Genomic DNA, 13567 nt, shown 5'->3' on the forward strand with positions numbered 1-13567 from the left:
CTTCATGTTGGGATTTCTTCTTGGAATTAAAAAAAAAAAACACCACAAAACTGTTGCCATGAAAGCTTATTCATGATGATGAAAGTTTGATATTGCGATACTTGTTATTTTATTCTACTTACTCTTGAGTCAGTTTGCAAACATCTGGAAGATAATTATGATTACTTGCATCCAAGGGTGAAATAATATAGAAAGGCTTGGCAAAATCTCTCAGCCACGGCTAGTTTTTACTGTCCCAAATCTGAAAGTAGCCAGGATTTAATGCAAGAGGTGCTGATGTACACTATTCCAGCAGCTGTGTCTTAATTCTAGATAAGGGTGTTCCTTTGTACATTATAATAAAGCTATTGACTAGATGGCTTATGGATTAAAGGAACAGGGAGGAGCTTTATAAACAGCAGGACTTATAACTTGGTAATATATGAGGATTGTCTTCCAAATATTCCAAAGGAATGTAGGTGCTTTAGCTTGGAACTGTCAATGAATAAAAATTTGAGACTCATCAACAGTAGTGGCTCAGGTGTTTTTAGACATTATATAACATGTCTTGAACCACTTATTTGAATTTAATATTTCTGCTTTGTTTTAAATTTATGTTGTAGGGTAATGGTAAGTGGTAACAGCTACTGTTCTCCTAGGGAGTACACAAAATCGTAACTATTTGAACTGTTAGAATAACTTGGAATTGCTTGTTTGGGCAAGTTTTTAATGTATTTATTAGCTTAACCATTGGTTGGGTAACATGACAGCAACACCCCCCCACCCCCATACACCCACATACCAGATGTGGTTGAGAAATGTTTTGGGTTAATAAATTACTACATCTGGATTTTACTTAAACAGTGCTTCTGTCCTTGGGGAGCCTCCATGTCTAAGAATTCTCTGTAGCCACTTTCCACCGAATATAGCATGGGCAACATTCATTCCTTAGCATATATTATAGTGATTGAGTTTCTGTTCCTAAACATTTTTCATGGAAAGAATTGTTGGGGAAGGCAGTTCTTTTTTGCAGCTTGACTGCAGGGAACCAGAATTGTATACATTACCATGTCTGCTCAACTTCTTGGAAGCAAGCCAGTATGTTATGGTGAGTTTCCTATGTAAGCAGTGAGCCACTAAAAGGCTTGCACAGTATTACAACTATTCTGAGGAGAGGAAGCCTTAGGAAATTGGGCAGTAAAGCCCCAGCAACAAGCAGCCACAGTGGTAGTAAAGATAGGGAGGTTCACGGGTAGCGGATTTCGCCGTGCGAGGCAGTGAGCACACAGCTTCCCATTCTGCTGCCTGAAGGAGGCAAACCCAAACCATCTAGTGCAAGATTTTTCTAGTTTCATGTTTATGATGTTAAGTCATGTGATAATACTGTACCACAAGTTGCCAACTTTGCTTTACTCTAGAGAGGATCCTTTGCTGCAGTGCTTTTTTTCCACCTTTCTGTTGCTTGCTTGCTTCTTTTTTTTTCTTGAAAGAGAACAAATTGTGCAATGTATGTTTCTGCCTACACCATGCCGAGGCGACACTTACCAGTAAATAATCTTTGTATCCCTGAGGTAAGATATTGTTTCTGCTTTCCCTGCACAGTGCTGCTGCAGCACGGAGCTGATCCAAACATTCGGAACACGGATGGAAAATCAGCCCTGGACCTGGCAGATTCTTCAGCAAAAGCTGTCCTTACAGGTAAGAAAACAGAGAGCTACCAAATTATTTTATCTATGGAACTACTAGCTTGATTATATGAAATTGTTATGCGTTGCATTTGATGTTCCTGCTGGTGAAGCTCAACAAATATATATGCCATTATCTCTACTTTATTATTGATTTGCTATATTAACTGTCTCATTAATTTCTATGCTATCATAAGCATAAGCAGTAAGACTGTTTATTCGTAGAATTTCTGAGAATTACAACATTAAATGGTAACATACATTATTCACTCACATTTTAGTCCTTTTTTGTGGTTTAGATCGTGATTTTCCTGTACCTCATCTTCTCAGTTGATTTCTTTTGAAGACCTTCACCATTGAGCAAGCAAGGGCATTTGTATTACTTTATGAAAGTAGTTTTGATTGGAAAGACAACCTGCTGCCTTATTACTCAGGGCAATAGTTAAATAAAATATGATGCTGTCCCTCCCTTGCCCTTCTGTTTGCATTTTTACCCTGTCTTCTCACTTTGTCCATGATAGCTAAGTACTTTGTAGATGAGGCAATGTGTTACCTTTTCATTTCAGATCACGAAAATTTGGGGCTTAAGTATTGGTTTTTATTAAGGCAAATGTCAAGAACCAGCAAAAGAGGAAATGCTAGAATAGAAAGGCTGTCTCATAACGATACAGAAAATGCTGCTATAAGTGAGATGATATTGAGCAACTGTTTTCATTGATCTTCATTCTCAAAATGCTGCATTGGATCTATTTTTGTTTTTATTCTTAGCATCTGAGTTCTGCTGCCTTTGCCTTCTTTTACTTAACTGACCTTTGCAATTTAGAGTCTCTTTGTCACTGCAGTGCTAACAGTATTGTTTTAGGTTGTGTGAAAGTAAATGACTTTTACCTTCCTTTTAAATTTGCCTGTGTTTGAAGAAAATAAATCTTACGTTCACTTTTAAGTTTAGAGTACATGCTGTGCATTTCTATCAAAGATTCTGAGGTGAATGGAAAATGTTTATATATAGAAAGCTTTGATAATATGTGGAATTTTGCTTAATTACTCTCATAGAAAGACAACGTCCCACCATGTTAAAATTAAGATAATCTCTGCTCAAGTAAAGTAATAAGACTTTTCTGAATTCATTGATTAAGTGTTTTGGTTGCTGAATCACGATAACATCCTCTAGAAGAACAAAGCTATTTTAAGCCAGTGCAGATAAGAAGAAATTTAAATATAATTATACACTTTTAAATAATGAAATTAAAATACGTAGCCTCAGGCCTCCTTATGTTCTGCAGCCCTTCCGTCTCCTCTTTTAACAAAGCAGTGGGCAATAGGAGCAGCCTTGGAGTGGTCTCTACCAAAGGAGAGAGAGCGTTTGTTCCTAGTAACAGAGGTACATTAGAAATGCTGACCAAGACTGTCTCTATATCTGAGTGTCCTCCCTCTGACCTTTCCTCCTCTTCAACCCTCAGAGCCTTCCTTGTCCATTTGTTAGATTCATTTCATGCGACACTGTTTTTAGATCCACTTTCAGTTTTTCGAAAGACAAAGTTTAAATATAAATTATTAACAGCAAGAAGCTATCTCCTAATTTGAAATGATTTCTGGGGGGATTATATCGGCTGCTGTTAGTTTGCAAAAGAGCTTTGGCATAATAACTCATGGAGACTAGATTACTGGAGGACAGGTACCATATCTGTTAAACTTGATTTGAAAAGCATCTTACATTGTACTTTGCTTAGAGGGAAGATCTTAACTCTTCTTAGTCATAATACTGAATTCATTAATTGCTTTTTTCATGAATATTTACTCTTTTGGAAATGACATACAACTTTTCAGATATGATTTAAAAGAAAAACATTCTAGTGATATTAGTTAATTTTGTGGAAAATATAAGCTAGTAATATTTCCACATTCATGTTATATAATACAGTGAATTAACGCTTAAGGGAAATACATTCTAAAAGGTTTCTCTGCCATGCAGGTTCTCTTCTAAGCAGTTTTTCGAATGGAATTATAGAGGAAATATTTCCAAAGCTAAATTAAAATGATAAAGCATTGATTAAAAAAAGTCTTTTGAAAGGAATGCCTTAATTTAGAGTTCTTAGAGATTATTTTCGGTGAAGTGTTCTTTATTTTTATGCCAGATGCTGTTGTAGTACTAGTACTTACCTTGAGAGTCAACTTTCTGATCTTAATATTTTTCTGCTTTGGGAATTCAGTTGCTGAAGATGACTCTGTAATACCTTTTATGTTACTACTTTTGTGCACTAGCCAAAACTGTGTACAAGTGTATATGTGTATTCCTTAAAGGAAATTAACAAAGGGAAATCTCTTTTTACAGAGTATTTTGAAATATGTAAATGACTAATAACCCCTTCTGCATACAGAATGCATGGATTTTTATAAAGCTATATAAAACAACCATATACCTTTAGTTTTATAGTTAAGGGATCCCAGCAAGAGCCATTTGCTTTGGATAGTGCACTTAGGTATTTTTAAAGAGAATAATTAATTGGAGAGACTCATCAAACTCTTCGTTGAATTATTGTACTAAGTGAATGATAGGCTTAGAAGAACTCTTGAGGGCTTTTTGTATTTTGTTAGCCACTCTGAAGTTCTGGGCAGTCAACTAAAGGACTTGGAGGTGGTTTTTTGTTTCTTTGTTTGTTTGTTTTTGTTTTTAGGAAATAAGCATATGAAAAGTCTAAAATAGCCCATGTAAATTTTATTTAAGAGCAGTGTGGGTGTGTTATGATTCTGGATTTTTAAAAATTTATTTTGGCCTTTTCCCCCCTAGTTATAAGAAATACATTCATTGTGAAAATTAAGGAAAATAGAAAAAGTTCAAAAAAGGAAAAAAGTCATTCTTAATTCTACTACCTAGTGAGAACATTTAAGTAAATTTTATTTATAACATTTTTTTCTGAGCACACATACCCCACACTTTTCTTTTTCTTTATTCAGATCCGTCTTATATATTGCATACTGCTTAATAATAATTTTTTTAAAAATTTAGTTACATGGATATTCCCAGAAAGCATTAAGTATTCTTCTGCAACATGAATTTATAATGACTTTATAATACCCTTCTATGAATCTATTTAATTTTTTGAGCTAATCCTCTAGGGTTTACCTTTAGGTAGGTTGTTTTCATTCTTTATGCTTCGTTGTGAATTTGGAGTCATTTTATCAGTTCCATTGGAATTGTGCTTCTTTATCAATATTCAGTCTTAGCATCCACAGATACACTATATCTCTCCATTCCAGTTGAAGTATGTGAGGATTTGGAGAATGAGGAGCTTCCCTTTTGAAGGGCTGCATTGCATGTAGTATTATATGGGGAGAGCCACATTTAAATTAAAGTTGGTTGACACAGGAAATGTTCATTGAAGAGGTTAAGGATGTAGGGGTGTTTGTTAATCCTTAAAAGGAGATTCTGCAGGGCACAGTGAGAAGTTGAGTCAGAAGTGGTAGCAGCAAATTGAAGCTGAGAGTTTGGGAAAGGATACATGACCAAAGGAGTGTTCATCATTGGCAGAACCAAAGATGACAGGGATATGAAGTGGGTGAGTTTAGAGGGTCACAAGGCTGCCAAGATAATTGGTCCCAGCAATTTCCTAGCAGGTTTAGGGGTAAGAAAGTAGGGAAGGATGTATTTGCACCAAGGTGTCCCAAGAATAAGCTTTAACCTGGATTCATTGCACTTCTGAGGAAATCCTAATCTGTGATTGATGGACTGGCTTCCACTCTCTCCAGAAGGACTCAGCTGTGGCTTAGGCTAGAGGCAATGTGGAGGAGTCTGGCATGTGCTGGCTGAGCATGGCATGTTAAATCAACAAAATATATCTGGAATCCTACTTCTTTTTTTTTTTTTCCTACTCCACTGCTTCCTACTGCTTTTCAGATGAAACCTGAATCTTCAGCATGATCAGTGAGGACTTCAGTGATAGGTTTGACCACAAGGTTTTGCTCAAGCCAAAATTTAGGATTCCTTTCTTTTTTTTCACACTTTGCATTCAGGCTGTCAGTAATTCATATCTACTGTCCTTTCGAATATCCAGTCCAACCATGTCTTACCAACTTCACTGCTTTGGCCTTAGTATATGCCTTCATCATCTTTCTTTCGTGACAGCAGTAACCTCATAACGAATCTCTCTGCCTCCATTTATTCTTTACTCACTTTTCACTGTATGTAGCTGGAGTGGTCTTTCTAAAGCCTAGATCAGCCCTATGATTAGAGAATTCCTTACTATATTCTCATTTACCCCTGAATAAAGTCCAAACTCTTTAGCCATAGCATAGCATACTGTGATCTGGCCCCTGCCTTGCTTATCTCTGATCTCGTCTTCCACTGTGTTCTCCCGTGATCTCTTTGCTTCGGCTACAGCTGGCTTCTTGCCATTCCTCCACCAGATGAAGCCCTTGTCCGTGTCTGAACTAACACATGCTATTTACTGAACCTGGAACACTGCCCCAGAACTTCACGTGGTTTAGTCAAATCTCTGCTCAAATGTTTACTCCTCAGAGAAGTCTTTTTGTCCTCAATCCCATTAGCTTTCTTTATTTCCTTCATGGATTTACTGATATCTGAAATTGCATTATTTTTTTGTTCTTGTTTGTTTGCCCCAATAGAATGACAGCTTTACAAGGATTTGGACTCTTGGGTGTCTTGTTCACTTCATTGTGCCCAGGACTTGTACAAATACACAGAATGATTAAATAAACAAATACTTCAAGGATCTGATGATTGGTGACTGAGGGCAGCATATTTTCCACGTTCTTCAGATTCTCGTTAACCATTTAATGATTTGATATTTCATGCAATATTGTAATAGTCTTATTAAATATTCTACTTCCTAAAAATTGTTTTGGATTGCTTATAGTGATGTACATCTCTTAAAACAGTGCATTTAAAAGAATAAATTGGTATGACGGGTGAGGTGTGTATTGAGCCTTTTATCAATAAAGATTTCTTGGATAGCTCCCTTGATTGAGAACATTCCAGTTCTGGAAAGATCAAACTGCCTGCAGCTGTCAAGTCAGACTTCTCAATGTCATAGTAGGGCCTAATTTTTACTGTTTTCTTTTGGCATTGCTCGGTTGCTATGCTGCTTTGCGTACTAGCTGATACTACAATGGGACATATGCATATCAGGTGTAGTACATTTTTACTATCAGCCTACGTGGTTGAAGACTGATTTCTCATACCCTTAATTTGAACTTTAGGCATTATTTTTATGAGTTATTAAGAAGTCTAATAGTACAATATGCATCCTAGAGAAGAAACCATAAGAGGAAATACCTTACTTTTAAAGAAAAGCTTTATGTTTATCCACCTCATTTTTATTAGGGAAAATTGTTAAGATGAATACCTGTTTTGTTTTTTTTTTTAAATTCCCTTTAGTGTAAGAGTAAGAAAGTTAAAACGTGTTATTGCTGAAATAAATCAATGTGAGCACTCTTTTTAAAGATATGTTGAAAACATTAATCCCTTAACCACATAATTCTTAAGAAAATTTTATTAATGCTTTGATCTGTCTATAATCTTGGACATGAGTAGGAAAGTGTAAGATTTTGTTACTAAAAGTGATTGAAACACCTTTTTTGAAACCTTAAAAATATGAAAATAATTTAGAAGAGGAATATAAAATAGTACCTTTTTAAAAAGACCTTAGCTGACATAGGTCATATTGATTTAAATTTTAAAGTGTTACACCTTCAATAAACAAGTCAAAGCCTTACTGAATCTAGTTACGATAATAATAATGGTGATAATGATGATAATAATAATAATGATGGACAACTCCTGAAGCCAAGCACTGTTCTAAAGGCATTGAAACCTCACAACACTAGGAGATAGATATGATTGTACCCATTTTTACAGAGAACAGAGGGGTCAGGTTACTTTTATGAGTTCACATAGTCATTAAGGGAAGTTACTGGGATTTGAACTCAAGCCATTTGGCTCCAGAATCAGGGCTCTTATGTAGAATCGGATTTTTTACATACTCGTTCATTGAGAAGGATGTAGTATAAACATATTTGAAAAACTGGGCTAACCCATAAATTCAGGACTTAAATCCAGTCTGTTAACATGTTTCTCTACTTTCTTAGCTTAAAGATTATTCCTTTCAAAAAATAAAATTTACCTGATTAATATCATCTGCAAGATTCATCATCATATTATTATAAGATGAATTAGTTGGGTAATAAAAAATGGTTTATCTAATTTATAAAAGCTATTTTTAAGTCTTTGCTCTTTAGTCAGTAGGCTTGAATAACATTCATTCGACACATTTTAAAAAAACCAGTATTCTGAATCTATAAGGAAAGATGTAATTTCAGAATGTTTGAGCTCTTCATAGATCTGGGGCACCTCAAATAATGTAAGAAGCCTTATGTTAGTACAGGCAGTTGTGTATATGTAGGGAGTAAGGGGGAATGGAAACTATCTTTCTGTTGAGATAACCCAGCACTCTAGTATTTCAAACTCTTCCCATCTACCTTTTTGTGTAATTAAAGCCAGCAGGCTTACGTCATTAAAACCAGCGTGATCTTTCAACTCATCCAAAATGACATATTTGTGAAGTGTAGTAAGTTAGTGTATACCCTGAGAGCATCTGTCATTTCCCCAGTGAACTGTAGCAGTCATATAGCATCTTCATCGCATGTTGGATTACAGCTTCAACTACAACCAAATTATGGCTATTTTAAATGGTTCTTTTAAAATTTCTTTTTTTTTTTTTTTTTTAAGATTTTATTTATTTATTTGACAGAGAGAGACACAGAGAGAGAGGGAACACAAGCAGGGGGAATGGGAGAGGGAGAAGCAGGCTTCCCACCGAGCAGGGAGCCCGATGCGGGGCTCGATCCCAGGACCCTGGGATCATGACCTGAGCCGAAGGCAGACGCTTAACGACTGAGCCACCCAGGCGCCCCTAAAATTTCTTATAATAAAGTAATTACTGTTAACATTTACTTTCTTAAAATAGCACGTGACATTAGAATTCATTAATGCTTTGGTATTGTAAAGGTTAATAGCCCTATTATTGGAAATTTTTACGAAACTTTTATTTTGACATAATTGTAGATTTCCATGCAGTTGTAAGAAGTAATATAGAGGGGCGCCTGGGTGGCTCAGTTGGTTAAGTGACTGCCTTCGGCTCAGGTCATGATCCTGGAGTCCCGGGATCGAGTCCCGCATTGGGCTCCCTGCTCGGCAGGGAGTCTGCTTCTCCCTCTGACCCTCCTCCCTCTCATGCTCTCTGTCTCTCATTCTCTCTCTCGCAAATAAATAAATAAAATCTTTAAAAAAAAAAAGAAGTAATATAGAGGTCCCCTGTATCTTCTGTATTATTTTCCCCTAGTGGTAACATCTTACAAAACTGTAGTATGATGGGGCGCCTAGGTGGCTCAGTTGGTTAAGCATCTGCCTTTGGCTCAGGTCATGCTCTCAGGGTCCTGAGATCGAGCCCCACATCAGGCTCCCTGCACAGCAGGAATTCTGCTTCTCCCTCTGCCCCTCACCCTGCTCTCGTGCTCTCTCTCTCGCTCTCAAAAAAAAAAAAAAAAAAAAAACCACACACAAAAAAAACTGTAGTATGGTATCATAATCAGGATATTGATATTGATGTAGTCAAGATACAGAACATTTCCATCTCAGAAGATGTTGTTCTGTAGTTTCCCTATTTGTAATATTTTTATCTATTCTGGTATTGGGGTAATGCTGACTTCATAGAATGAGTTAGGAAGTGTTCTTTGGGAAATTGCTGAGTGCTTTTATTTTCTGGGAGAGATTATTTCTTTGGTAGAATTCACCAGGGAAACCATTTGGGCCTGGTGCTTTCTTTTTTGGAAGAATATTGATTCAGTTGCTTTTATAGATACAGAGCTAACTAGGTTATATATTTCTCCTTGCGTGAATTTTGGTAATCTCCGTCTTTCAGGGAATTGCTCAATTTCATCTAAGTTGTCATATTCCTATGTGTAGAGTTGTTTGTAGTTTTCTCTTATCAGGCTTTTGGTGTTTGCAGCATCTATAATGCTATCTCCTGTTTCATTTTTGGTAATTGGTCATTTGTCTTTTCTGTGTTATCAGTGTTGCCTAGGAATTTGTCAATTTTATTGATATTTTCAGAGAGCCAGTTCTTTATTTCATTGATTTTGTTCTTTTCTGTTTTCAATTTTATTGATTTCTGTTCTTTATTATTTTTCCTCCTTCGTTTGGACTTAGTTTGCTCTCTTTCTAGGTTCTCAAGGTGGTAGCTTAGAAAATTGATTGGAGATTTTTTTTCTCTTTTCTAATGTGTGCATTTAGTGCTATAAACTTTCCTTTAAGTACTACTTTAACTGTATACCACAAATTTTGTTATGTTCTGTTTTCATTTTCATTCAGTTCAGTGTATTCTTTTTTTAATTCTCTTGAGACTTCCTCTTTAACCCATGGATTATTTAGAAGAAGTATGTTGTTCAGTTGCTAAATGTTTGGAGATTTTTCTTTTACCTTTCGATATTACTTTCTAGTTTGATTACATTGCAGTTGGGCAGCACTCCTTATGTTTTCATTTCTTTTCATTTTAAAAAAGTTTTTGTTTTATGTCCCAGGATGTGGTCTTTTTTGGTATGTTCATGGGCACATGATAAGAATGTGTTTGGGCTGTTATTGGATGGAGTATTCTATAACGAATGTTAGATCCTGTTAGTTGATTGTGTTGTTGAGTTTTACTGTGTTCTTGCTGATTTTCTTCACATAACCTCCACTGAGATCACAGGGTAGGAGGTGGGACAGGGTGGCCTCATTCCTTTGGATTGTAGTGAAAGTCTGTGGCATTCAGTGACCTCCACTAACACTGTGGTGAGGAGAGGCTAATTATTACCTAGCCGATGTGAAAGTCCTGGCTCCCAATGAGCTTGTAAATCTAGGCTCATCCCTAGGCCTTTGCTTCATGGGTGTGGGTGGAACCACAGTTATTTTCTTTTTGTTTGTTTTGTTTTGAGTTTTGCTTTTGTTTCTGTTTTTTTGTAGTATTTGGCTGGAATAGGCTGTTTATTATCTAAAGGTTTTCTGTCTTGTTAGGCTGTCCTTTTACTGCTCCCTCGTCCGAGATAGCGGGCTTTCTTTTGTCTCCAACCATTGTCATTTCTAGATTGCCAGCTTCTTCAATTCTTTAGTCTGTGTGTATGGAGCAAAAAGAACTTGAAAACTCACCACGCTGTTGTTCCTTGGGTATCAAGATCCCTGACCAGTCTGCCTTATTCTGTCTACCTGTGAGAGTCTTTGCATGTTTATTTTATTTATAAGGTCCACGTTTTTTAGGTGTTCTTAGTGGGAAGAATAAGGGAACGTACATCTCCATTTTCCTAGAAGTAGAAGTCTTGAAATTATTTTTAATTAGTCATTACAATATGGAATGAGTCATTACTCTGCAGATTTATGCGTATAATGAAACTACGTAAATAGTAGGAATTTTTGTGGCATATCTATTTTTCTAAATCTGCCTGCTGATTAGAAGCGTAGATTTAAATAACTGTTAGTTATGGTAGGTAGTATTGGACCCTCAGTACTATTCACACAGTATTGCATAGAATACCATTGCTTGATAAACACTTTTGCTTTTTTAACTGAATAAAAACCAATATTATGATTTTAGTTTTACAACTGAAATAATTGTGACTAAAAGCAAAAGTTATCAAGAGCCTGCTACTTTTCAGTTGGTAACTGGTAGAAAAGCATATAGTCCCCTCTTTTGTGATCTTCTTTCCATGGTGTTCACTAATTTCACTTACTCTTTGGCTCTGCCCTAGGATTGTTGGGGGTGGGTAGCCAGTATTTTCCTAGTTTGCCTCATTCAGAGGCATTATATTTTGAAACTAAAAAGTCACAAACATATGGCATGAGGTTTTTATTATTAAAAAAACAAGGTGTCATTGAGTAGTGGAACAAATGGAATAATTGGTAATTTTTTAGCATCACCGAGGCTCCATAATTAAAGTAACCAGCTTAGTGTTGGAGAATTTACTGGTAGAATTTTTACAGAATACCACCCTTTCCTGCTGTACACAGTGTCAGTGTCCCTCTTGTACATTACTCGCTCATAAGGCTGGGGAAACGAGCACGATATGATGCAAAAGATGGAAGTTGACTTGAAACAAAAACCTTCTTTGAACAGATACCTGTTTGTATGCCTGGCATTTTCCAAGCAGAACTGTCCTTACACCTACCTGCACTTCACACTTTCCAACATGCTGTTTAAGCAGATGTCAGTGAGGAACATGGACTAGCTCGGAGGCAGAAGCTAACTAGATGTGTCGACTCGTTTGCTTAGGGAGCAGTTTAGGGAAGCTTTGGAACCTCAGGAGGGTTGTTGATGACCATGGAAGGCACAGTGCTCTTCTCAGTCCTTTTTATGCTAGACAGAAGAAAAGACATCGCGAGCAGCAGGTTTATGGCTACACTATAGGACTGCGGCATTGGCTGTACAGCACAGTTATAAGAGTTTTGGAATCAAGAACATCTGCATTATCCAGCTTAGATTTTATTGCCCACCATTGTCTTCCCTCCCTCGCAAACACTGTTAACTAGTTACTGGCTAAAGAGCCAGTGTACTCACTGGCAACACTATAGTATTTATTAAGCCCAACTTTCTGTGTGTTTTATACCTCTACTCAAGAAATGAATGTGGCTGGAAAAAAGAAAGATAGATAGATAGATAGATATATATATATATATATATATATATATATACATACATAAGAGTTGTTTGATGTCACCTTAGTCATAACCATAAACTTCAAATCGGCTTCTATTCTTGTTTCAGCCATTTCTCTCCTTGAATCTTTAGCACCTTTCTACTTCTTTTTCTCAGCTAATTTATTTTCTCATATTTCATTAAAAAAAATAAATACCATCAAACAGGAACTTATTGCTGTGGCCAATTCCATCAACCTAGCTACACCTGTATTCACAGACTCTGCCTTCCTTCTGTTACAATGGGAGAAGTATCCTGGGGCGCCTAGGTGGCTCAGTCGGTTGAGTGTCTGACTCTTAATCTCAGCTCAGGTCTTGATCTCAGGATTGTGAGTTCAAGCCCCATGTTGGGCTCCATGCTGGGTATGAAGCCTAAGTTAAAAAAAAAAAAAAATACAGTGGGGGAAGCATCCTGCTTCTGTCTAAGGCCAACCCTCTTCTACTTTTGCTTTGGATATCATCCCATCTCACCTGCTCAAGGACTTTCTGCAGTTATGCTCTTCCTGTTGGCTTATGACCATTTGTGTATAAATGGATTGTAGTAGCTCCCATCTTTAAAAAATACAATAAAAACAAAATTTTTTTCTCTTGATGCCTACATCACTCTCTAGGAACCCATTTTTCTGCTTCCGCATGAAGCATAAGAAATTATCCAAGGTTACTCTTTCCTTTCTTCTTAGTCTAAACTAAACTTACCTGGTCTAATTTTTGCCCCTAACCAAAAATATTTTCTTTTTTTCTCCCAAGTTTATCAGTAAATTCTATCTTGTATATCCAGTGGTCACTTCCTTGTGTGACCTTTTAGCAGCATTCAGCATCATTTAGTATAACTACCTATTTGAAATAGTCTTCTTTTTTTTTAAAGATTTTATTTATTTTTTGACAGAGAGAGACATAGCGAGAGCAGGAACACAAGCAGGGGGAGTGGGAGAGGGAGAAGCAGGCTTCCCGCCGAGCAGGGAGCCCGATGTGGGACTCGATCCCAGGACCCTGGGATCATGACCTGGGCCGAAGGCAGACGCTTAACGACTGAGCCACCCAGGCGCCCTTGAAATAGTCTTCTAATGGCTTCCAGGATACCATACCCTCCTACTCCCCACCCCCCCCCTCCCAAGTTTCACTGATGGGTCCTTCTTGTGCTGATTCTTTCTCCTTTGCTCTACAT

At 36.9% G+C, this 13567-nt stretch overlaps 1 protein-coding gene across 1 annotated transcript in view; it reads left to right on the top strand.

Annotated features, from left to right (window-relative positions):
• TNKS (tankyrase) overlaps positions 1–13567 on the top strand; it is a 198354-nt gene that overhangs the window by 61106 nt on the left and 123681 nt on the right. Inside the window, 1 exon segment of the mRNA XM_021694117.2 lies at positions 1582–1677. Within this exon segment, the coding sequence (XP_021549792.1) occupies positions 1582–1677 (96 nt within the window).

This window comes from Neomonachus schauinslandi, chromosome 2, assembly GCF_002201575.2.
Source record: "Neomonachus schauinslandi chromosome 2, ASM220157v2, whole genome shotgun sequence".
Classification (NCBI taxonomy): domain Eukaryota; kingdom Metazoa; phylum Chordata; class Mammalia; order Carnivora; family Phocidae; genus Neomonachus; species Neomonachus schauinslandi.